The following is a 26,406-nucleotide window of genomic DNA, read 5'->3' as shown; positions in this document are numbered from 1 at the left end:
AAGTCACCTCCCAAGTATTATGTTTCTATTTTTTACCATTACTCTTCAACTTAAAAATAGCAAAGAAAAAAAATCAATCTACCAGAGGCTTACAAAGAAATAAAATAATGCAAGTTTTTCCTTTTCCCCTGCTCCACTAGGAACAACAAGTGAGTAAAACTAGCAAACTCATTACCGATTACTTTAAAAACTGAACAATGTAGACAATTATTTAACACTTTGAGCTATGGGTCACCTGTACTGGAAACTTAATGTTCATGAACCAAACGATATCAAGCATGGACGCTTTCGCAGGACGTTGTTTTCACGGTGATCGAAAGTTGTGTTACACATGACAACCGTTCGTGTTGGCTGCATCACTAATAGCACACAGAACATCAGATACAGAAAAGAAGAACATTTTTTAAAGTTTAATCCCCAGAAATGGCAAATAACCAATTCAGTCAAAAGAAAGGAAAAAAAAGAGAGAGAGAAGAAGAAACAGAAGTGAGCTAACCAAACTCTGCTCTTTCCTTCTGCGGAAAGTGACAGAGTGAAAAAAAAGTTACCAAATGACTGCCAACAGTCGATCTGGTGCAATAAGTCGAGCAGGGCAAGAAACCTAGAACAGCACTGCTTTATAGCGTGGGCAGTTTCAAGCCTACAGATTCTTTAGCTTTGAGTGGGGGCAGGGTAGAGAATCTGGAGACTTTACCAAAACCTTCACTCAATCATACTGGCCCTATGCAGACATACCCCTAATTAAGTTTCTGTTTGAATGCTTAAACCCTGGTGAAAATGGTTTCTTCACCAAGTAAACCATGATTAAGGCAATCTCCCCACCTCTCTCCTTGCAAGGTGACAAAGGGGTTCTGCCAGTATGTGTCTACATATACCCTGTGGGAGCACAGCTTCATTAGGCAAATTAAAGCATAATTCCAGTTTGTTCGGAATCTTAACTAAGGTTACAGCAACGAATCATATTTAGTGCCAACTATGGTCAAGCGTTATATCTGCACTGGACACCCAGTGGACTAAACTTTGCTATACACATTTTAAAACAAAACCAACCTAGGCTTTCCTTAAGATATCCACTATAGCAACTAAATATCGTAATTTCAGATTAGACCTAAGCAGTTTGATTTAAGGAATCCCAAGAATAAAGCATTCTAGACACACGAGGATCAGCTGAAAAGCTGACCAAAAGAAACTCATTGCACATGGCACAATGTGCAAAGTCTATGAGTCATTTTGTCTGACGTAACACTAAGTGTTACTTGTCAAACTACAAGCCCTCTAGTCAATTCAGCCCTCAAAAAATATCTTATTACCTGGTGTTTTAATGGCTTCTCCAAAGTAATGAAGTTTAGTCTACACCCTCTCCTAATACTACAGTGCTCATCTTCCATAGCAAGATAAGCACAAAGTTTTCAAGGCACTACATTAACTTCTGGAAGGACACTACACATAAAATTTGAGACAAAACATTTGGTGACAGAAGTATTCTGAAGACCTATATTATGATTTTTAAACTCCTGAACCAGTAAAAGTACCTTAACATTAATAAGACAGCTGTAAAACCATTTCAAGTGGAAATGTTGAAAATAATGTTGTTATTCAGACACAGGATTTGGGTTGAGGAAAATAAGAACCAGGCCTTGTATGTTAAGAATCTGCTTATGGCCCAGGTATTAATGAACTTGGGTCAGTGTCTTGGTTTCAGTAGATCATGAGTTCACAGAAGTGTTCTCATGTCTGGTATTAAAATCAAATGGGTGCAATCAAAATGAATAAAATAAATTGCGATCTTGCACTAACTTTACTTGAGACTATTTCCATGATTATGATTAAGGCTTTAAGCAAAGACTTAATATGGGAGAAAAAAATATTGCAGCTATGCAATATATCTGACATACATAAATGATGAAATATTTTATTAGGGGGGGAAATACTTAAAATGTTCTTTTAGAAAGAGCAGAATTTTGACAGAGGCCCATCTTCAAAACTAAACAAAATCAGTCTACTCAGCAACACTTCCCTATCTGATAAAAGTTATAATAAAAGTAATCTAAAATCCAGATAAAAAGCCCAGACTTTCCAGATTTTAGAGTACTTTTTCTTTATAACAAGGCTCATTTTTAAACTCCTGAAACATTCTGAAGCCAAAAGGACTTCTTTGTTGTTTTCCCCCCTGATCAGATGTATCTATATTTTCCTCAGTTTGGAGTCCACAAAAAATAAAAAAGTATTTCAGTAGTAACACCCCCACAAAACAGAAGACATTCATATAGGTTGGACTCCTTCCTATATACAAAACACTGAGCATTGCCAATGGCCAAAATGAGATCTTAAAAGCAATGATTTGAAGCACACAAGTGCGCGTGTGTGCGCGCGCGCACACACACACACACACACACACAGAGCATTCATTCAGACCATGTCATTTTAAACTGATTAATCACTAAATGACCTCTGTCAATTTCTATCAATTAAATCTGCCAATTCAAAATTTCTGACAAGTGTCTTACCCCTCACTCAAGGTCATCTTTATACCCACTCCCACAAATTTAAAGTGGTTTTGGTATAAATTAACAACAGCTCATTAGAAAATTAGTATTGTCAAGAAGGTCTGTTGCTAATGTTATAATTCACTGTCTGCTCACATAAAATTACAAGAAATTTCAGAGTAGGTGACAATTCCTTTAAAAAGCAAAAAAAGACTGATGAAAAAGATGACAATATAATTTGTGCTTTTTCATATTTGCTGCAGAGAAAGGTAACAAGGACTGTTGGTAATTTTCTTGTGAAGTTTTACGCAGAAAATATTCAAACTTGACAACGAAAACACTTCTATGATGTGTCTCTGCTGTATTTAAGAGAGTATGCCGTAATCATGTGTCAAGGTGCAAGAGAAAATAAATGATGGTTTCCATCTTCCCATAGAATGCTACAGTAAAGAGAAGACAGTATACAAATAAACACTGGTCAATATTTGATAGTCCATTTACAATTATTTGAGCGTTCACCAGTTTTTCAAGATTTGTTCCAACAACTAATAGGTTAAAATTTTAAAATAAATAAGACAATAATCTACTCTCAGGACTAGAAACAGATCTTGAAACAATACTGGCTCCCTTCATACACTCACCCAGCCATGGGAAAGCAACCTCCCTATGGTGATCTCCAACATAACTGCAATACTCTTACACATACCATAGCAGTGTAGCAGAATATAAGAGGAAAGTGGCTCTCACTTGTCTGGGCAAGTGTGTGAAGGGGACCACCATATTTGTAACTATTTGAAGCTGCCTTGCTAATGTCTATGGTTTTGCTTTGTAAGAGTCAGAGGTTCCAGAAAGAAAAAGTTTCAGAGGGCATTTCAGGAAAAAAGAACTCTTCGAATGTAGCCCAGAGAGAGCTACATATACTGAACAGTGGCAATACCTTGAGTCAATGGAAACAAAGTCTACTTTATGTGTCAAACATCCCAGTCCTAGCCAGGCTTGCTGAGAAATCATTCCCATTTTTCTCAATGGAATTTGTTTCCATGTATGCATGCTTAGCATTGCATCCACAGTCTAATTACAAAACCTGAATTGGCTCTAAGGCAGTGCTTTACCCTGATAGACAAAGAACATTTGGTTGATAGAATTCCATCTATGAACAGTTTCACAGAGTCAAGTTTAAAATGAGTCATGAAACCTTATAACAGAACACCATTTTTACAGAACTGAAGAACCAGTTCACAGGTAGAAATGAAAGAATTAAAGCAAAAAAGGGACAAAATTAAAAAAAAGGAAAAGATAAAAGAAAAGAAAGCAAAATAAAATAATAAAAACAGAGACAGGGCGTCCATCTTCCGCAGGCCAGACTTCGCTCTCATTTCCCCCATGAAGTTGTCACTTGACGGCAGGTTTAGTGGCATGGCAAACAATGCCTAACTCAGGCAAGTGTAACAGGTCTGCCTTGGCCAGTCTAGTCATCTAATAATGCACAAATATCACACAGAGAAAACATACAAAACCAAATTAATAGTCAAAATCCATCTACCAGAAAATGTGGACATAAAAGTTTAGAATGATGGTTAAAGGTGGCATCTCTGATACATATCGACCTTGGCCTTTCTCAAACCATAACAAAACCAGAGAAATCTCAAATACACATACAATGGGAAAAGGGCCACATTTTGACAATGTAATGATGTTTCGCTATATCCAAAGCCACAATGTTGGTTAGTGATGACGTGTGTATGTTATACACAAACACCAATTTGTCTACCCAATGCAACCCTACCCACACAACGCTGAGTATCATTCTCGACACAGGCTAGATTTATTTCAAAAAGATTCTGAACCCCTTTTCTCCTCTTTCCTTCATTTCTCCTTGTGCCTCGTTTCTGTACAATGAGTAGTTCAGCAAAAAAATAATAAAAAAATTAGATACATCTAGATTTTCAAGCAGAGACCAGTCATTACTGGAGAAAAGTAGATAAATGGGGCACATTATACCTGTGCTCTGAAGTTTCTGGTTTACACCAAGTAAAATTCAAGGGAAATGCGGGATTTCAGACATGCAGTTCTGCTGAGTTTGATTACTGCTCAATCTATGTATTTTCGTTATAATTAAAGCCACATAGAACACTTATTAATGCACCCCAAAATAACCTATGAGTGCTATAATGAGGATGTCCTTCTGCAGAGAACTGCCTCTTTGAAATTCCTTGCTTGCGTGGACTGTCAGTCCTAATGTGTCCTTTAAATTACTATACATGATCCGTAATTTTTCAAGGGAACATATGCGAGTATTGTTGAACCATCACATGATATTGTTGCAGTTTCAACTCTTTTCTCCAATTTGTTTGTATTTGCATGTATTAATTATCTAATGTGTGTTATTTAATTATACAGAGAGTCAGAGGCTGCTCAGCACATTTTTAGAACTGTAAACAGTACCAAATACAGCATTGTTGATGAGACCCTATATCAAAATATTTTCAATTTATTCTTGAAAAAATCCAATCTATTCTTATTATTTTCTTATGGGTCTCATCAGTCCAGATTGCAATACATGGTACCTGGATATAGCTCAATTAATGTATATGCCTTTAAAAAAAAGTTTGTCAAGTCACTTTTGAGGGGGTACCATACACACTGAATAGTTTGCAAGTCTTATTGTAGAAAAATAGGCATATGTAAGATGGGCAACATCTTACAACACAGGAACTTGTCTTGTGTCAACTAATAAGCAACTTCACTAGTGGGCCACTTTCAGTGGAGTAAATGGCAAGGGACAGAAAAACACTACCATATCCTGTCCCCCACCAGCCTAGTCACAAACCTGGTGATACAAGGGAGCAAAAAGAGGAAGGAACCTCTTTTCTGCACACTCCCAGGAACACTTCTGAACACCTTCACCAGCAATTGTCCTGCTGGAGAGATGAAATGCCTTAATCTTTCTGAGCTGGAAACATCTTCGAAAGCAAAGAGGAAAAGAGAGAGGCTGAAGATAACCCTCTTCCCCGTGTCCTTTTTTGTTCTTCCCTTCCAGTAGTTAAAAGATTCTTCCAATTAGCTTAGGAGTCATAAGATGCTGGCTTCTACCATTTTTAATGTTTATCCATGGATTCCAATAATGCCTGTCAAAGTGTTCTCAGTGCAGGAACAACCCTGCTGTCTTCTTGCTAAGTAAAGATGAGATACAAGAATAACTCTTCCTTTGCCCAAAGTTTAGCCCATAAATAAAGGATAACCATCTAAAAAAGGTAGACAGCTTTCAAATACTTTCTAGACTTTAGAAATCTGGACCTGGGTTTCATAAAGATATCCTAGCAACCTTAAGCAATTACTATGGAACCAAGGAATACCAGAAGCACCAGGAAGCAATGCCTTAGGTATCTTTGCTCTCACTGAAATCAATGCAAACAAATCCAGAACCACCAATGCAACTTAGTGAAATCTATATCCAAGGGAACAAATCAATACATTACAGTGCTTTCAAAGCATTTTCTGTGTTTTAAGACAATTTAGTTAGATGTTTGCTTTTGAACATTTCACTATCATGTAGCTATGAGCAGACACACATTTGTAGATCTTCCTACCTCAGAAATGCATGCATTCCTGCTATGTAAAAGGTTTCTGTTGCTCGGAACATACATTCTGAGAATACAACTGTTGTACTGTGTATACTCAGCACCAAATGTTGCATTCTATGTTGATAATAGTATATGCAGTTTTGTGTAAATTATCTATTCAAATTCAAATTCTTATCCAGAAATTTCATAAAATTAGTTCTATTTTAGTAAGAGATGTGCCAAGTTGTTAGAGCTTGGGAGTAGATAGGCAAAGAATAAGTAAAGGGGCCAGAAGCCCAATTATTGAACAACAGAAGCCTTCCTGATAGCTCTTTGGCTTCTTGTGCTTTAGCAGATATTACATTTCTCCAGTCTGAAGAGCTATGAATCCAATTTTTAGAAGGAAAATCTATGTTATGGTCACATAACTGTAGTTATGAATGTCAGAAAATAAACTGCACATATTATTAATTCTATACATATATAGAAAAGGAATTCTTAATTATATTCCGGTATAGAGCATAAATCTGAATCAACAATTCACTTTCAGTTAATTAATTCCCCTTTTTTGTTTTGGGAAAGATCCAGTCTAAGGGATCCTTTCACATCTCTGCAGTTTATAAAAGTGAGGCAATTTGTTTTGGAGTTAACAGACCTTAAAACCTGATATCATAACTTCAGCACCAGGTGTCTGACATGTGTACAAATACATTCTGAACAGATACTAAAAACCTGTAAGTAATGTGGGATTAGTGACCATCTCTACTTCAGCTGCACCACATTCTCAGAGCCAAAGACAACTTGCTGAATGCCCAGTACTATCTGCTACCCTCCATTTCAGTTCCTGCTCTCTGCTTACTGGCTCTCACTGAACCTGGACTATTACAAGGTCACCTTCCAACTTCTACCTGAACAACAAAGGTTAACTCTACGCTTATGGATCTTATCAGTCAACCAGCTTGAAGCAGGGATGATTTCATCCTTCCAGCATTCTCCAAGGCCCTTGCCTCACCCACAAGGCTTTTTGCCACCACTTTCTCCCTTTCGTACTAGAGCTAGCAAAGTGCCAGTGTGGTATAGCCGCTAAGGGTGTGCATTTGGTCAGAGAGACGCAGGCTCAGATCCCCACTGAAGTCTGAAGCTCAATGGGTGATCCTGGCCCAGTCACTCTCTCTCTCTCGGCCTAACCTGTTCACAGGGTTGTTGCGAAGATAAAATGGAGTAACTTACATCCAAGTATGTCACCCTGAACTCAAGGGAGAAAGGGCAGCACACAAATATAAACAACATTAGCCGACATCCAGACTAACACCACTCTTGAGCAAACATGTTGTGCCTAGTGCAAGGCTACTGCTCTAACTAGTTGTGTTAGGAGCTTGCATTCCAGACTAGTGTTGTGACAGTACAAGTATGTTGTGTGCTTGCATAACAAAGCATACGACTTGTGGCATGCTTCATATATTTCGCAGGGAACTTTTGCGCCATAGTCAAATATTCATAGTGGTAGCATAATTTCAAAACTTCACCGTGACTTTGTGCAAGTATGTGATCTTGTGCTACTGGAATTATGTTTGTTTTTCAAGCCCTTGGTTAGTCTGAATGTCAGCCAATGTGTTTTGCTATAGCACTGTGAAAGCAGGATTTATGTGCACTTTTACTAACATGGTCCCATTAATGCCAGATAATAAACAGTTTAGTCCCAAAGTGAAGATCTGCGTCACTAGAGGATGATTAAAAATAGGATATACCATCCCTTGTAACTATGTATAGTTTTAGCTATGACATTCTGCATGGAAAGCATTGCAACCATTCTCAGTCCACTTACGATATAGTTCTTACTGGAATGTGATAATTCCAAGTAAGATAAGAAAGGAGAGTTTTAGCTCTTACTCTTTCAGAGATAATTCAGAGCATGTGATAAGAACTGTCTGATGTCGTTTCAGTTCCATCTGTGTTGCCCAACTCTGTACTATTCCAGTATTTCAGGCAAAAAGCCAGCACAGAGTTTTACCATCAAGTTGTCAATGTGTAGTTTTAGTGAAAGCAGCAAATGCATCCATTTTTGCAAAAGATAAACTAAACATTACTATATGGAGAGAAAATATTGAAACACTTAAACCTTAATGGAGCACAGGGAGATTTTAAAGATCCAAGCAACTTGTTTTACAAAAAGGGAAAAGAAATAGTTTTCCTTCCCATCTCCCTTAAATGAGTCTTTTATTACAAAAAAAGCAAAACACATATAGTGTCAACTCCTTCCCAGTTGCTGGAAAAAAGAACAACAAACTTGACAGAACAGAGACTAACAAAACAGAAAAATGTCTGATATACCAACCTTCTGCACAAGGCACCACTATCAGAGCTCTGTCAATAAAAACCGTGTTTGTTAGATGCTGGGCCACACCAACACTCGAAGACTCCCGAAACTTTATATAACATACTTTGGAGGAAAAAGCAAGCGGTGCGTTGCTGCAAGGGAAAACAAAACAAAACACTAATTAGATTATGTAACTGTGTTTTTCCCCCCTCCAGCCCAGCTCAAGTGTTATCTGTATCAGAGAACTGTAAGACATGTCAGCTGAACATATGTTTTCCCTCACAGTTTCAGTTCACTTTGGGTTGGTGCAGATACAATGCTAACTCACAGCCAACCTACTTGGAGTATGGAGCAAAGCAAAGGCAAGAAGGGGCCTCTCCAGCCAGCTTCTTGGAATGTCGGGCAGAATTAGAAGCCACTGCAGAGGGCCTGCATGACCTGTACTTTCTCATCAGTACGGTAACATATAAACTGGCTCTTAAGTATAAACAGACACATTCAGAGGACAGCTCTATTAATTGCTATTTTGGACCTCCATATCTGGAGTATACCTATGAGTAAAAGATGATGGGGAGAAACAGGGGCTGGCCATCACTATCAAGCCCTGCTTGTGAGTTTCCAGAGGCCTCAGACAGACCACTTTTGGAAACAAAATGTTCAGCCACACAGACCCTTGGTCTGATGTAGAGAGTTAATTCTTATTTCTTACAAGTAATTGGTCCAGGTTTTAATAAATTATTACTAATGACTTGGGCTGTAAGACATGCCCTGGGATTTTGGTGCCTATACACAAATACCTAGATCAGGGTGACATGTTATAGGAACAGCCAGGGATTAAGATGAAGTCATAAACGTCCACACAACAGCTATCTCACTTTAGAAAGATTGCCCTGGGCCTCAGGTTTAAGTGGCTCTCAAATCTGCATGTGATTTTTATTTATTTATTTTTTAACTGCTGGCACTAGACAACACCCAAGTGTTCTATGAGGGTGTGTGCTTTTCTGTACTCTATTTTTTAAAATATTGGATTCTTTAATAATTTCAGTAAATTAATTGTTCAAATTAAACATCAGATCTGTTGTTCAAATTAAACATCAGAAAGAGATGATAATACACTACTGTTGATTCAACGATATCAATTCCACAGATCTGCTAATCTTTTCCTTTCCTTTTTTTTTTTTTTTTTTTTGGATCCAGCAACAGGCTTATAAAGAGCTGAGGGTGGGGGAGGGAACCTGTCTGAACTACTCAGGTGTCAGAATCAAATTTCTAGGGACCAAATGGTCAGCCTTGAAAAAATGTGGGACACAGAGAACAGGAATGTATGGTTGCTTTCAGTAATCTAAAGCAAGACATTCTAATGTTGTCTTTTAAAAAAAAGACTGATCCAGCAAGGATTCTGACTGAGATTAAGACTAAATGCAGGGATTTGTTATATTTTCAAGAAAAGGACTGTAAGTTAAAGAGTTTAACTGAAGTTCAAAATTTGGTTAGAGATTGGTTTCAGTACCACCAGCTAAATGAAATGTATAAGAAGGATCTTAAAGTTGGATTTGAAGATCAGATGTTGAGATTTGAGAAGGAGCTATGTGAAAATGATGAAAAGTTAGTTTCTAAAATGTATAAGCTTTTGCTTTTGGAGGAGACAAGAGATGAAGTGGTTAAAACGACCATGGTAAAGTGGGCTCAGGATGTGGGGTGTAATATAGAAATGGCAGCCTGGGAAAAATTATGGAAAACTGATTTAAAATTTACAGCATGTTATGCTTTAAAAGAAAATTATTATAAAATGATGTATAGATGGTATTTGACACCAAAAAAATTGGCATTAATGTATAAAAATGTTTCAAACAAATGTTGGAAATGTGGACACTCTGAAGGTACCTTTTTCCATATGTGGTGGACTTGTAGGAAGGCTAAGGCCTATTGGGATATGATATATAATGAGTTAAAGAAAATATTTAAAATGACATTTCCTAAGAAGCCAGAATCCTTCCTGCTGGGGATAACACAAGGAGTATTTTCCACAACTGACTTAACATTTTTTATGTATGCTTCTACGGCTGCCAGAATAATATATGCACAGAAATGGAAGAGCAATGAACTCCCTTCAAAAGAAGATTGGCTGATAAAAATTTTGGAATATGCAGAGATGGCAAAACTTACAGTATTGATAAGAGATCAAAATTTAGAATGCTTTAAAGAAGACTGGAAACCATTCTTGTTGTATCTAAAGAACTACCGTATTTTCCTACTATGGATTTTACAGCAGGGTTTGAAATTTAGTAATAATAGCAGGTTGGGTAGACTAAAATCGTGTTTGTAAGGTTTAAATTTATGTTTTGAATTATTATTATAGCAAAGGTTAATTTTATAGCTGATGATTCACGAAGAGGTGTGAGCAGGGAGTCCATATTTGTTTATTTGTTGTGAATGTTAATAAGAATATTGTCAAAATCAATAAAAATTTAATTTGCTAAAAAAGAGAGAGATTAAGACTAAATGCTTGATCTTATGTGCTGCTACACAGAATATGAATAGGACTCCCAGTAGTGCTGCAAGGAATTTTCACATCTTCTTCCAGAACAGCAGCTGATATTGTCACTGCAGTGGCACTGGCAATACTTCACAGAGCGGTGCAAGAGTGAAGAATCAAGCCTATTCTGGAGGAATGGGAAAGGATGCCAAGAGGCACTGAGCCACTCACAACCTCAGAATATTACCCAAGGTGCTACAGAGCACCTGTAAAACCGCCAAGTAACATAGGAAGGGAATCACAGCATACAGTGCCAAGTAGCACACAGATGCCCACTCCACTGTGCTTGTCCTACATAATGACACAGCTGTAAGAGTTGCAGCACGGGACAGGAACAATAAAGCAACAAGTGATGGACCCACTGCTCTGTGGTAGAGCACAAACTTCACATGCAGAAGGTGCCAAGTTCAATCCCTGGCACATCCAGATAAGATGGAGAATACTCCTGTCAGAAACCTGGGAGAGCCACTGCCAGTCGCTGTAAACAATACTAAGCTAGACAGACCAACTGTATGATTCAGTACAAATAAGTTTCGTATGTTCAGATCCTGTACCCAATTATCCAGGTTTAAGCACTGTTATGAAGGGCCTCTGAAGCACAAAGACAAACAAGACATCTAGACTACTAACAAATCTTAACACAGACAAGAACGAAGAATTCTTATCTTTGAGGAAGCATCTCTAATCTGTTGGGAAAGTAAATATGGGCATCAGCTTAATGTTAGCCCCTTATTACCTATTTCATCATGCACACAAATAGAAACTGTTCAGTAGCAAAGGGAAGTTATCTTCCATTTGCTTCATGTTACAATAAAGTAAATGAACGGTAACATCCAGCTGCATTCATCTGACATGTATTATTAATAGGTGCTTGTAGAAGGCATTAAAGACAGCAAACACTACATAATTACACACAATTACAGTTTGCAGATGCGTAATTACATCTCAGATTATTAAGGGTATATATAATATTTCTCTATGGATGCAAAACATTCTGCTGTAAATCTTTTCAGCAAGATAGGACATCTCCTTTGAGGGGGTGTTTCTCCCTGAAACATTGATCACGTTTTCTCAGGTAGCAGAAACATTTTAACATTACAATCTTCAAAGTTAATCTTCCAGAGCATGCCCATATTTTCAATATTGTGTCGAAGACTACAGTGATAAATCTATGAAGAGCCTAAGCACATGCATATTTACTCAAAATGGTTCACTGAATTGAACAGGGTTTACTCCCAAACAATTGTCCAGAAGAATATACACTTACTTGGAAGAAATTTCCATGGACATCAGTGAAACACTCTTGCTGGCAAAAAAAAAAAGGGGGGGGGATCCTAATCCTATTCAAAGGAATCACGTATTTGGTTTTCTTTGGATAGGCTTTACATAAGATGCAATTATGTACTCTGCCTAACATATTTTGGTGACCCACACTGAAAGGAAGACGACTAGTGAAAACTGCTCTTTCCCACACTCAAGCAACAGTGTAGTGGCAGTCTGGAATTCACACTGCTGCATGTGCACAATGCTAGTCGGGATGGCCAGGACTGTTTCATAAAATTCATTAGTTATGATGAATAGATATCAATGCAATATTAGGTAACTTCAAAGTTGCAATTAATATTTTTCAGGTGATCAGTCCTAAGAAGTTCCCCACTGAGTCTCAATGGCATTCAAAAAGCTTCCTTCAGGCAGGGCCATTTTGGCTTCCCAGCTAGCTCACACTCTGAAATTGTACCAGGGAGCTAGGACATCTGGGAAATCAAATAGTGCAGAAGGAGGATGACGTCTGCTGCTGCTCATCACTGTCCAGAAAGTTGTTCAAAGCCAAATGCGGCAACAAAAGTGGCAACTCTCGGGAAGAGAGCTGGTCTTGTTGTAGCAAGCATGACTTGTCCCCTTAAACTAAGCAGCATCTGCCCTGGTTGCATATGAAAGGGAGACTAGAAGTGTGAGCATTGTAAGGTATTCCCCTCAGGGGATGGAGCTGCTCTGGGAAGAGCAGAAGGTTTCAAGTTCCCTCTCTGGCTTCTCCAAGATAGGGCTGAGAGAGATTCCTGCCTGCAACCTTGGAGAAGCCACTGCCAGTCTGTGTAGACAATACTGAGTGTATGGTCTGACTCAGTATATGGCAGCTTCCTATGTTCCTATGTAACAAAGCATGTGCACTTTCTTTTCCAGCCTGGTGGGCCCTCAGGCCTGTGCCTGACCTGGATGTGCTCACAGTACTGCTTTGGCATTTTAAAAATAATTACTTTTCATTTACAAACTCGCATCCTTCTGCATACCTAGAAATGAAGAATGTAGAAACCACTATTTTATTTTGGAGTGGCCCCATTTCACCTCCAAACTGATATGCACTTAACCACTCAAGTTCACTATTACAAAAGAACTGTTTGGGATAGATTTTGCTGCTTCACCTTAACAATGAATTCCCTAAACACGTGCATTATATGTATAGATAGATAAAGAGAGAGAGAGAGAGAGAACTGGGAAGCAACCTCCAAAAAAATAAGTCAGTCAATGTGGCATTAAGAAATATTATATATGTTATGAAACTACTTGCAATACTGATTAAAATTTCAAGTTGCCAATGTCGCATTCAGATTTACATAGATAAGTCCTAAATATATCTACTGTTTGTTATAAAATATGTTTAAGGGAAAAATAAGGATGGAATCATTTTGTGTTTCTTAAATTTTATAAATCATTTTATGCAAATCTCTGAGAAGTCGTGGCCTGAAAGGGAGAATACAAATAAAAATAATAATCACCTCCTAATATCTCAGGGCAGGAGGAGGGGAAAGAAAATATATAATATGAAGACAACACACACAAAGGTAATTTTCCTTCACCCACAATTTCAAACAGTTTGGTAGGTAAGATAAAAAGATCCATCTCTTTAAGAAAACATGTTAGGTTTCAGTACCCCTGCTAGCTTGGCAAAGAGGCACCTTTTAACGTGGTGATTCTCTTTATTTAGTAGGGGGAGAGTAATTGGCCCTATCCACCGCCAGCACAGTACCTCCAGTGACCATTGCTGGTGTCTATCTTATGTTTCTTTTTAGATTGTGAGCTCTCTGGGGACAGGGATCCATCTTATTTATTTGTTATTTCTCTGTGTAAACTGCCCTGAGCCATTTTTGGAAGGGTGGTATAGAAATCGAATAAATAAATATAAAAAAATAAATATCTAAAAGGTCCCGTTAGCATCCCTATTCACACTTATTGATGGAACAGCGTACATTCCAAAGGACTGAGAGTAGCGATAGTTGTTCCAATATATAAAAAGGACACCAAGAGTGACTCAGATAATTATTGCTCCATTAGTCTACTGAGCATAGTGAGTAAGGCACCTAAATCAAAAGCTCCAAGATTAGTTGGAACTTGAAGGTGTACTTGGGGACGAGCAAGCTGGATTTAGATCTGGGCATTCAACCATTGATCATATCTGAATTTTACATCATTTAATAGATGAATCTATTTCTAAAACTAACTCTGCTTTATATGTGGCCTTTCTTGATTTTAAATTTGTTTTGATTCAATTTCAAAATTGATCCTTTGGGAAAAACTTAAGAAGGCATCCATTGACAGGCATTTACTCTTCCTTATTCAGAAGTTGTATATGAACACTTCCCTAAAAATGAGATGTAATCCACAAGGGTTGCTCTCGAAATGGTTGCTCTCTAAAATGATTATCACCTATAAAGGGGTTAAGCAGGCATGTATCTGGGTGCCCTTTATTTAATTTTTATATTAACTCAATGGCCAAAAGTTTAGACAACTCAGATTTTCATCCACCTAAAATTGCAGGAATTAATATCCCCATACTTTTGTATGCAGATCATGCAGCAGTCATCTAGTGTAATCCAATTGGTCTTAAAAGAGCTATCGGATCTATAATCCAATACTGTAAAGCGAACAGATTGGAAATTAAGATATAATATTTGTGAAAAAAGAGTGAGACTGCAAAAATGGATTGTTGAGCAAAACAGAATTTGAACAGTTTCCTAATTTTAAGTATCTGGGAGTAGTATTCCATGGGGATTTGAAAGTCCCATATCAAGCATGTTATGCAAATGACACTTAAATCTTCAATGGCCATTTAGAGGTGTTTTTCCCCACAAAAAGAGAAATAATTCCAGCAGCTTTAAAGCTTTTTGAAGGTAAAACCCTGGCCCAAGTATATGGGGTACAAGTGAGAATCTATATCAACTGGGATGCCATAAAGACAGTTGAAACTAAATTCTTAAGGACCATCTTCTCTGCCCTTAGATGCATATCTAACACAATATTCAGATTAGAGACTGCGATGCCCAAAATTGAGGTGAGGGCTTGGAGGTATATCATCATCTATCGGCTCAAGGTTCAGTTTTCCCCACAACAGGATTAGTTTAACTGGTCCTGTCAGATGAGCACATGTCCAATTAGAAATCTTTAACTGCAAAGAAGTTACTTTCATATGTTAGAGCTCCTTACTTCTCTAGGTTATGATTAGGTCAAACAAGTAGTTCTTCAGAGACTGAATAATATGGAATATCAAAATGTAGTTGATAGAATATCGCAGAATACGCAAGTATGGGCTTTAAATTTTGCCTGGAAACCTGTGAATTATTTTGTTTTTAACAACACTCACTTTCCCTAGGTTGTGAAAGGAGTTATTTAGGGCTAGACACAATGTTCTCCCTTCTGTACTCTTGCAGGATAGGTATTCTAAACTGCCATTAGCAGAGCGAACTTGTCCACGTAGGTCATTGGAGATTGAAACGAAACAGCATATTTTGTTGTACTGCCCCTTTTATAAAGACTTTTGCATGAAGTATATCACCCCCCTATTGTTGAACTACCTGATTGGATGGGTTTTATATCACATTACTTCTTTCTGATACAAACCAATTTATAGCTTGTACAGTAGCTAAGTTTTGCGTGGCTGTGATGAAAACACAACAAATGACTCAGTCATGATCCAGTTAGCTCTGAATGGGTTTTTTTTTTTTTTTTTTTGTTAAGCTTTGTAGCTGATCTTTGATCGTAAAGATTGTTGAGATTCAAAATGACTTTCATTGACTGACTGAATCCAACCTTAAACCTCTCACAGCACGATCCTGTGCCTGTTTGTTTCGAAGTAAATTCCGTTCATTTCAACAGAACTTACTCCCGAGCCAGTATGCAAAGGATTGCCGCCAGCCTCGACTTGAAGTTCCGTTTAAAATTAATAAGGCTTATAGTAAGGTGAATAAGGAAAGGGCGCCCTGAGAAAATGAATTCTTCTGAGGCACGAAAGGCGACAGAGCGGCTTTGACACCTACAAAGGGAGGGGTCAAGTGTCGGGGCCCGGGGTTTGTTCAGGCGGAGCCCTAGGCCACAGCACCCACGGCATTTCCCAGCAACATTGCCCGGAGGAAGAGAGAGAGATGCCGAAGGAGCTCCGACCGAGGCAGAATTGGTTCGGTTGCAAAGGAGGGGGGGGGAAGCGAACCGTCAACTGGCCGCCCTCTTAACTCCGGGCAAATCCCATCGCTGCGCGATGTCACCAGAGCCAACTACTATGGAGGAAGCCACTTGACACCCACAAGCAAGATGGCGGACAGGGCATCCGGTCCGTTTTTCACCCTCTCCCCTTCCCTCTAGGCCTGTCATTCCCGCCATTCTCTATGGCCCTGAGGCCCCGCTCGGGCCTCACTTACTCTGGCGGGTAGAGCCGTAACTCCTCGATGTCGCCTAGAAAACCGAAAAGCGTCCGCATCTGTTCGCTAGTGACCGCCGAGGATAAATTGGTGACCTGGATAACCGAAGTGGGGGTCAAGGGGAAGCCCAGCGGCACCCCGATTCCACCGCTGTTCATCATGATGGCGGCCACTCCGCCGTCTGGGCAACACCAACGCAAACGCACACGGACGAGGAGACGGAAGTCACCACAAAGAAAGAGATGCGTCGTTTCCTAGAGCGACCGTACGCCTTAAGTCTTCGGAGATCGCGGTTCCCCTCTGGCGTCCAGGTGAGTGTTGTCTCCTCTTTTGCTCGAAGCGTGAATGCTTACCGCCAAGGACATTTTGGCTTGGCTAAAATGCTACGGAACGGCAGCTGATAGAGACTCAAAGACAGACGGCGACGCTTCAGTTTCTGATTACGGTCGGAAGGGAAGAGAAGAGAAGAGACTGCTATAGGTTCTCGGGGTCTTAAAAACCACAGCAGTTTAGAAGTTCCGAGCTGCAAAGATGTAGTAGGAACAACATCTGACAGCAGAAAGAGCCTGCCTAATAGCAGATGTCAACAGAGACAGCCTAAGCTTAATACCAGAGCATACAGAGTAAACTACTACATAACATACATATCACGTGTTCTTTCTCTCATCAAGCACCTCAACTGCATTTAGGCCTGGTCTGCACAGGCACCAGGTTGAGGAGGTAGAAGCCTCGCAAAGGGGATTGCATTTCACCACTTCAGATGGCAAGTGAGGGGTGGGTGTACTTTCTTAATATTCCCACACATCCCTCCCTCACATGTCACCTCCCTAATTAGGGAGAAAAGGTCTGGCCTGGTACACCACAGATCTCCCTTCAGTGATCAGAAGGGTCAGAAGTACCAGTCTGTATCATATCAAGGTCCCCTGCTCCAGCATTCTTGGCAAGGATGGGAACATAGCAACACATAAAGCTGCCATATACCATTGGTCTATCTAGCTCAGTATTGTCTTCACAGAGTGGCAACGGCTTCTCCAGGATTGCAGGCGGCAGGAATCTGCCCTCTCTTGGAGAAGCCAGGGAGCGGGAGGGAACTTGCAACCTTCTGCTCTTCCCAGAGTGGCTCCATCCCCTGAGGGGAATATCTGACAGTGCTTACACATCAAGTCTCCCGTTCATATGCAACCAGGGTGGGCCCTGCTTAGCTAAGGGGACAAGTCATGCTTGCTGCCCCAAGACCCAGCTCGTGCTTGAGTGTCATGAATAAGCTTCAAGTCAGAAGCAGGGTCCCTGATACAAAGAGAATCTTGAGGAGTGGAGGGGAGAGAATTGTTTGGTTTGGGGCAGTTGGCCTTCCGAGGTAGCTCTGGAGGGAGTGTCTGAGGAGAAAAGCCTTTGTAGATGCGGCAGCTGTGTCTTGGAAGAGCCCTTGACATGAAGCCAGATGGGGCGGTAGCAGAAGGCAGCAGATTTTGGAGGCACTAAGAGGGCCCCAAGATGCCCCATGCCCCTACTCTTGAAGCATCTCTTCAAGAGGGGTTTGCATCACTTGATGGAGGAGAGGTCTCTCAAGGGCTAGGACTAGTGGGAGCCAGGGCTATAGGCTACCTCCGGCCTGAAGGGCAGGATGCCTCTGAGTCCCAGTGGCAGGGGAGTAAGAGCAGGAGAGAGGCCATGCCCTCAAGTGCTGCCTGTGGGCTTCCAGTGGCATCGGGGGGGCCATTGTGTGAAAGAGGATGCTGGACTAGATGGGCCTTGGGCCTGAGCCAGCAGGGCTTATCCGAGGTTCTTAGGACTGCTCTGACCCTTGGAAGCCCGAGTGCTGGCACAGTGTAGAGGTTAGAGTGGTGAGGATAGAGACCGGGGGTACCCGAGTTCGAATCCCCATTCAACCTTTTCCTTACTATTCTTTATTTAAAATATTTAGACCCCACCCCTCCAGTACACTACTGCTCGGGGCAGCTCACAGCAATACCATAGATATCATAGACAAGAAAAAACAAGAACATTAACCAAATGGAGGAAACAAGTTAAACGTCAGGTTCAAAACCACAATCTCTATGAAGTTCAAACTAAATGTTATTTTTAAAGCAAAAATACGGAAATTATAACAACTAAAAACGAAAGAACCTACCAGATATAACCCAAGAGGGGGGCATGAAAAAGCCTCCTTAAAAAGGTGTGTCTTTAGTGTTGTTGTTTTTTTAAAAACACTGCGGGAGGGAGCATGGCAAAGCTCTTCAGGGAGGGCCTTCCAAAGCCGAGGGGCCACAACCAAAAGGGCCCTGTCCCTAGTCCCCACAAAGAGGATCTCTGTTAGTGGTGAGCGAACAGGGCCTGAGATGATGAACGGAGGGCCCTGGCAAATTGATATGGGCAAATGTGGTCCGACAGCTTCCCTGGCCCCAAGCCGTGTAGAGCTTTGAAGGTGTAACTCAGAGCACCATGAGTGGGGTACACGTCTGGGAGCACAGTGCCGCGAGTGGGTCAGGAGCAACTATGGTGGGGAGGGGGGGACTGCAGGAGCCATCCCGCCTTCCCCCTGGCCTTGCCCAGCCCCGGTAAAGGAGGTTGTGTACAACCTCAATAGCTCTCATCTAATATTCCATGCATTCATCTATACAGGTGAAACTCGGAAAATTAGAATATCGTGCAAAAGTCCATTAATTTCAGTAATGCAAATTAAAAGGTGAAACTGATATATGAGACAGACGCATTACATGCAAAGCGAGATAAATCAAGCCTTAATTTGTTATAATTGTGATGATCATGGCGTACAACTCATGAAAACCCCAAATCCACAGTCTCAGAAAATTAGAATATTACATGGAACCAAGAAGACAAGGATTGAAGAATAGAACAATATCGGACCTCTGAAAAGTATAAGCATGCATATGTATTCAGTACTTGGTTTGGGCCCCTTTTGCAGCAGTTACTGCCTCAGTGTGGCGTGGCATGGATGCTATCAGCCTGTGGCACTGATGAGGTATTATGGAAGACCAGGATGCTTCATTAGCGGCCTTCAGCAATTCTGCATTGTTTGGTCTCATGTCTCTCATCCTTCTCTTGGCAATGCCCCATAGATTCTCTATGGGGTCAGGTCAGGCGGGTTTGCTGGCCAGTCAAGCACAGTACACTGTATACTTTTCAGAGGTCCGATATTGTTTTATTCTTCAATCCTTGTCTTATTGGTTCCATGTAATATTCTAATTTTCTGAGATTGTGGATTTGGGGTTTTCATGAGCTGTACGCCATGATCATCACAATTATAACAAATTAAGGCTTGACTTATCTCGCTTTGCATGTAATGCATCTGTCTCATATATCAGTTTCACCTTTTAATTTGCATTACTGAAATTAATGGACTTTTGCACGATATTCTAATTTTCCGAGTTTCACCTGTAGTTCAGTGGGGCTAATCACTCTTGCATGGTCGACTTTTTTAAAACCAAAAGCAGAAACTCTGTAGTCCGCTGAAAGTCAAGTGTGCATTCATTTCTTTCTTTATTACATTTATATCCCGCTCTTCCTCCAAGGAGCCCAGAGCGGTGTTCTACATACAGGTGAAACTCGAAAAATTAGAATATCGTGCAAAAGTTCATTAATTTCAGTAATGCAAATTAAAAGGTGAAACTGATATATGAGATAGACGCATTACATGCAAAGCGAGATAAGTCAAGCCTTAATTTGTTATAATTGTGATGATCATGGCGTACAGCTCATGAGAACCCCAAATCCACAATCCCAGAAAATTAGAATATTGTGAAAAGGTTCAACAGTCTAGGCTCCAGGTGTCCCACTCCAATCAGCTAATCAATCCATAACACCTGCAAAGGGTTTCTGAGCCTTTAAATGGTCTCTCAGTCTGGTTCATTAGGAATCACAATCATGGGAAAGACTGCTGACTTGACAGTTGTGCAGAAAACCATCGACACCCTGCATAAGGAGGGAAAGCCTCAAAAGGTAATTGCAAAAGAAGTTGGATGTTCCCAAAGTGCTGTATCAAAGCACATTAATAGAAAGTTATGTGGAAGGGGAAAGTGTGGAAGAAAAAGGTGCACAAGCAGCAGGGATGACCGCAGCCTGGAGAGGATTGTCAGGAAACAGCCATTCAAAAGTGTTGGGGACTTTCACAAGGGGTGGACTGAGGTTGGAGTTAGTGCATCAAGAGCCACCACACACAGACGGATCCTGGACATGGGCTTCAAATGTCGTATTCCTCTTGTCAAGCCGCTCCTGAACAACAAACAACGTCAGAAGCGTCTTACCTGGGCTCAAGAAAAAAAGAACTGGTCTGTTGCTCAGTGGTCCAAAGTCCTCTTTTCTGATGAGAGCAACTTTTGCATCTCATTTGGAAACCAAGGACCCAGAGTCTGGAGGAAGAATGGAGAGGCACACAATGCAAGATGCTTGAAGTCCAGTGTGAAGTTTCCACAGTCTGTGTTGATTTGGGGAGCCATGTCATCTGGTCCACTGTGCTTCATTAAGTCCAGGGTCAGCTCAGCCGTCTATCAGGAGATTTTGGAGCACTTCATGCTTCCTTCCGCAGACGAGCTGTATGGGGATGCTGACTTCATTTTCCAGCAGGACTTGGCACCTGCCCACACTGCCAAAAGTACCAAAACCTGGTTCAATGACCATGGGATTACTGTGCTTGATTGGCCAGCAAACTCGCCTGACCTGAACCCCATAGAGAATCTATGGGGCATTTGCAAGAGAAGGATGAGAGACATGAGACCAAACAATGCAGAAGAGCTGAAGGCCGCTATTGAAGCATCCTGGTCTTCCATAACACCTCATCAGTGCCACAGGCTGATAGCATCCATGCCACGCCGCATTGAGGCAGTAATTGCTGCAAAAGGGGCCCAAACCAAGTACTGAATACATATGCATGCTTATACTTTTCAGAGGTCCGATATTGTTCTTTTTACAATCCTTCTTTTATTGGTTTCATGTAATATTCTAATTTTCTGGGATTGTGGATTTGGGGTTGTCATGAGCTGTACGCCATGATCATCACAATTATAGCAAATTAAGGCTTGACTTATCTCGCTTTGCATGTAATGCGTCTATCTCATATATCAGTTTCACCTTTTAAATTGCATTACTGAAATTAATGGACTTTTGCACGATATTCTAATTTTTCGAGTTTCACCTGTACTTAAGTTTCTCCTCACAACAACCCTGTGAAGTAGGTTAGGCTGAGAGAGAAGAGAAGTTACTGGCCCAGAGTCACCCAGCAAGTATCATGGCTGAACGGGGGATTTGAACTCGGGTCTCCCCAGTCCTAGTCCAGCACTCTAACCACGACACCACACTGGCTCTTCATTTAGAGTATCATGGCTGAACGAGGATTTGAACTCAGGTCTCCCCGGTCCTAGTCTTGCACTCTAAGCACTACACCACGCTGGCTCTTCATTTAGAACTTCTTAATTTAGAACTTCTTAATTGTAAAAGAATGACTCTGCAGTGCTAGTTTTGTAGTTGCAAGAAGGTTTTTTTTACAGAGGAACATTCCACCACTGCAGAATTCTACCACTTTTGCTAAACAAGTATCAGCATCATAAACCATGTTATGAATCCTCAGTACAAGCACTTACAATGCTAAGAATTCTCAGCCCCACTCAAGAATCTAATAAGTGAAATAAACTGTAGGTTGTTCATGTGATTTTTCAGTTAAAGAAATCTCAGTGAAATACATTTCAAAATAAAAATTTTATTTGCAAAAAAAACCCTGGTTTCAGGTTAATTGGGGAGGAATTATTTTTTAATGTTATTGGTTTTTAAAATGAGAATTGCAGGTATCTGGTGTTAGAAGAGATATTTCACCTGCACTCATCCAGAAGCAAATACTTCTAAGATGAGGTGCTGCAACATGTGCAGGCATTACACTTTTTAAAATTCAGAACTATTTATTCCAAAGCACATTTATTAAGATTTAAATTTATTAAGATTTAAATTGGCCAAGATTTCTTTAATCAGATGACAGCCCTAACATGTTTATGTTTATCTATTCATACATATCTGCTTTGGTTAGTGGAAGGAGGGTAATCTGACAGGAGGGGCTGTCTTTTTCTTGGACCAGAATGTTCAATGTTGTTTAAAGAGTTTCTTATTAAGCAGGACTACAGACTTTGAGGACTAGTAAAAAAAATACAACTAGAAATCCCAGTAATCCAGAAAAAATGACCCTAAAAAGGAAAGGGGTTAAACTGTGGCATTGATTCTCTTGGCTAAACTACATTCAGGTAAAAATGCCGTTGGCTTATCAGATCATCAAGGCCAGTTCTTCTACTACTGCTTTCTGTTCCAGTTCCAAAACAGACATTTACAGGAAACCAGGCAGGGGGGTGGATATTTTCCTAATGTTCAGCAGGACAACAATTAGATTGGGATGTTGAGGGGGGAAACACCAATAGCATCATTTGATTAGCTGTCAAACTAATAATTAATTACTCCCCAAGCCTCCAACAAGCTGAGTTAAGAGAATCTGATTTATAACACCTGTTAAGAACAGAACTAATGCTCATGTACTGCCTTGCAAGAGCTACCCACTGAAAGCTTCAGGCTGCCATTTCTTTCCTTAAAAATTAGGACATTGTTTTCCCAGGAGTGCAAGTTCTCATTGGCTGCTAAAACAAACACACACACACACACACACACACACTCTCTCTCTCTCTCTCTCTCTCTCTCTCTCTCTCTCTCTCATGATCTCTCATGTGACCACAAGATGGAAGAAGCATACCAGCTGGCGATGTGTTTCAGGCCTATTTGGAATCAGGCTGGATTTGATTCTTTTTCCTTTTAGAAATCTTTGATTGTTACCTACTGAAAGACTAGATCTTATGCCATTTGTTCCCTAAACTGGACCTAAGTGGGGGACACAGGATGTGTTTACAGTCGGGTTTCTTGGCTAAAGACAATGCCATTTCACAGGGTCCTAACCAGTCCAGAAGTTCAGAGGGGCAGAACAACTTGTAACTGGGAGCACTAATACTTGTTTGTTGGGGGGGGGATTAAGTGGGGAGGGTCCTCTCCAGCCCCAGCCCACTCCCAGCTATGGGCCTGCCATTTCACCAGTGATTTCATCAGTGCATCTAGAAAAAGGTCAAGAGACTAGAGTCTGCAAATATAGAGCTTACCAAGCTGCCTTCAGTTTTAATTGTTTGAATCACAAATTCCATGGAATTTTCTTCCATGGAAGAAATCTCAAAATGGATTCTGCCTGAATAGACCTTCTTAAAAGCCACTGCGAGTCAGCTTGATATCATCTTTCATAAACTGCAGATGCTGTGCATGTGTGCTCTCTCTCACACACACATGGCCAAGGCTGAACAACTGTGGGAAGACTACAACTAGCAGGGCAAAAGCCTGTCATAAGCAATTGTTAGGCCTGTTTTCCGTGTCTACACCAGTTGCTGCTTTTAATAAAAGCACATTGAACACATATTGGCTCATTTACCAAGGAAACTTTCAAAAACTTCAGAATCTTTTGGAATGCAATACAGAGCTTGTCAGCTAGGAATGCTGCCCTCATTATCCCCTTTAACAGCAAACTAAAGTGGTTGAGTCTATTAGTTTGGAAGCAGAACATGGCCACCTAAAAGGAAGGTAAAATGTGCCATCAAGTCGATTTTGACTCCTGTCGCCCACTGTGGTTTTCTTTGGTAGAATATAGGAGGAGTTTACCCCTGCCTCCTCCCACACAGTATGAGATGATACTATATCACTGCTGCCTGACACAGTACCAGCAAGGATTTGAACTGGCAACCTTCTGCTTGTTAGTCAAGCATTCCCCCACTGTGCCACTTAAGGCAGCATTTTCTAAATACTCAAAGAGCAACCTAAGTACACAGAAGCATATAGGTTTGCACATTAACAGAAGCAAACCTTTATTAAAATAGCTGTGGTTTTTAGGACCTTTGGAATTAATTAAGTTATTCTAATATTCTTTTTTAGATCTTTAACATTTAATTGTCTGATGAGAGAGCTATAGGTTCACACTGAGCACCAAGATAGGAAGTCCCGACTTTGCTGCCACCTTTGTGAAGAAAAGAAACCTATGTTGTTGCCCAGCCAGCAATGCTTAAACTTTGGATTTCTAAGGAACTTTTCTATGGGCAATGGTATTGTTTTCTCACTTCTGCTCCAGGAACAAAACAAAAACTGTGGGCAAGGAGGAATCTAAGCAAGTGCAAGTCTGGCAGATCTATGGTCGAAGGCAGCTGAAGCAGGAAATTGTGAAGGTATTCATTTAAAGGCAGAAACGGAGAACTGGTCTAAGAGTCCCTATCATCCTTATACTATCCTGAACCGAGCATTAGGGTCAGAGGGGTGCATGCTAGGAGGTTAACGTACCGCTCCTTGCCAGCGATAGGTCCATAAAATGCTCAAGTTTAAAGCTAGCAGCCCGCCCAGGTCCTATATATGTGCCTATATATAGCACAGTAGGAGAAGTTCCAAGTGTTCGGCCGCCAGTGGGCTAGGGGAAAAGAGGGGATAAGAGGCTGCAGAAAACTTGGGGAGTTTTGCACGCCTTTCGCGGGGAAGGCAAAGCTGAGAGCGCATGCGTGCTGGCACGGGGCCAAACAACTGGGAGTGCACGAGGCAGGGAGGGAGCACTTGTTGTGAGGCACCCTGAGCAGTAGTGTACTGGAGGGGGCGGGGTATAAATATATTTTAATTAAACAAACAAACAAATAATTGTAAGAGTTAAGTGGGATCCCAGAGCTGAAGCAGGAAGGCACTAGCAGCAGAGTGGAAAATGACAGAGGTAGCTCTGGCACCTTTTCACAGGCATTTCTGAGAAAGCCTGGGAGAGGTAGGCCCTGTTGCACTACCACGTTTTGCACAACTTGCAACATGGGAGGAGGACGGACAAAGCCACTATCTAGCCCTAGCTTTGGCCATACTTAAACAAACAAACAAATAAATTAGTCCTCTCTCTCTCTCTCTCTCTGCAAATCATTTCCAATGCTGCAGTTTGCCTCTATGGCTGCAATTTCTATAAGTGGTAACTTCAGGGTCAAATTGCAACTGCACTCACTGTAGGGCGATTTGGGGCAAAAAATCAGCATGTGGGGCAGGGAGAAGGATTGGACTCAGACTCACCACCCATCACTCTATTTTTGAACAAAGGCGGCACACAGGAGAAAGTATTATATTTTTAACATATTGTCTAATTTGACCCTTAATCCCAGTGAAGTTTTCTTCATGTTTGGCTAGTTAACATACTTTAGAGGCCTTAGACAGGAACATAGGAGACTAATGTGAACACCACATTCGGTTCAGCCTCCTTACCTTTTACTAGATACTCCTTTTCCTCAGTGTCTGAGAACAGAAACACCTCTGGAAGGTCAGAGTGAAAAAGACTTGCCTTGTTTCCTCTAGATGCTTCAGAACTGCTAGCTTTTGGTGGTGGCAGCAGGGGGAAAGAGAAAGAAAATGAGATCTGTCTCTTCAGATCCTATGTCAACAGAATTAGTTTAGTAACTTCTGCCTGACGAATTTGACTTTGGGGTCTAGGTCCAAACACAAAGGCCCTGCTGTTTCAGACCAAAAAAAAAAAAGCCCATCTAGTTGAGCATCTTGTTCCACGCAGCAGCCAATCAGATGTCTCCAGGAAACCTAGAAATGGGAAATGTAGGCAAATACCCTTCTCCTGCTATTCTCAAAGGAACTGGTAGGGGCATATGGGAGATAGCATTTAGCAGTAATGACTAGTAGGGATGTGCACGGAACTGGGTGGGGGTGGTTCAAAGGCGGAGGGGTCGGACTTTAAGGGCAGGGGAGAGTGCTCTTACCGTTCCTTCCGCTTTTC

At 40.8% G+C, this 26,406-nt stretch overlaps 1 protein-coding gene across 7 annotated transcripts in view; it reads right to left on the bottom strand.

The window, feature by feature from the left end:
• SREK1 (splicing regulatory glutamic acid and lysine rich protein 1) overlaps positions 1 to 16,801 on the bottom strand; it is a 56,401-nt gene extending 39,600 nt beyond the window's left edge. For 3 of the 7 annotated variants that reach the window (XM_053296280.1, XM_053296279.1, XM_053296281.1), the window contains exons 1-2: positions 16,590 to 16,800; positions 8,385 to 8,518 (exon numbers count right to left, since the gene is read on the bottom strand). In XM_053296280.1, the coding sequence (XP_053152255.1) occupies positions 8,385 to 8,518; positions 16,590 to 16,750 (295 nt within the window). In that variant the 5' untranslated portion in view covers positions 16,751 to 16,800. Of the gene's footprint in view, positions 1 to 235; positions 350 to 8,384; positions 8,519 to 16,211; positions 16,230 to 16,589 lie in introns of those variants that run through there. The other 4 variants (XM_053296278.1, XM_053296282.1, XM_053296283.1 and 1 more) reach the window with 4 other exon arrangements.
• Between the last annotated feature and the right edge of the window lie 9,605 nt (positions 16,802 to 26,406).

This window comes from Hemicordylus capensis, chromosome 2 (genome assembly GCF_027244095.1).
Source record: "Hemicordylus capensis ecotype Gifberg chromosome 2, rHemCap1.1.pri, whole genome shotgun sequence".
Taxonomy (NCBI): Eukaryota; Metazoa; Chordata; class Lepidosauria; order Squamata; family Cordylidae; genus Hemicordylus; species Hemicordylus capensis.
This window is presented reverse-complemented; position numbering and strand designations above follow the sequence as displayed.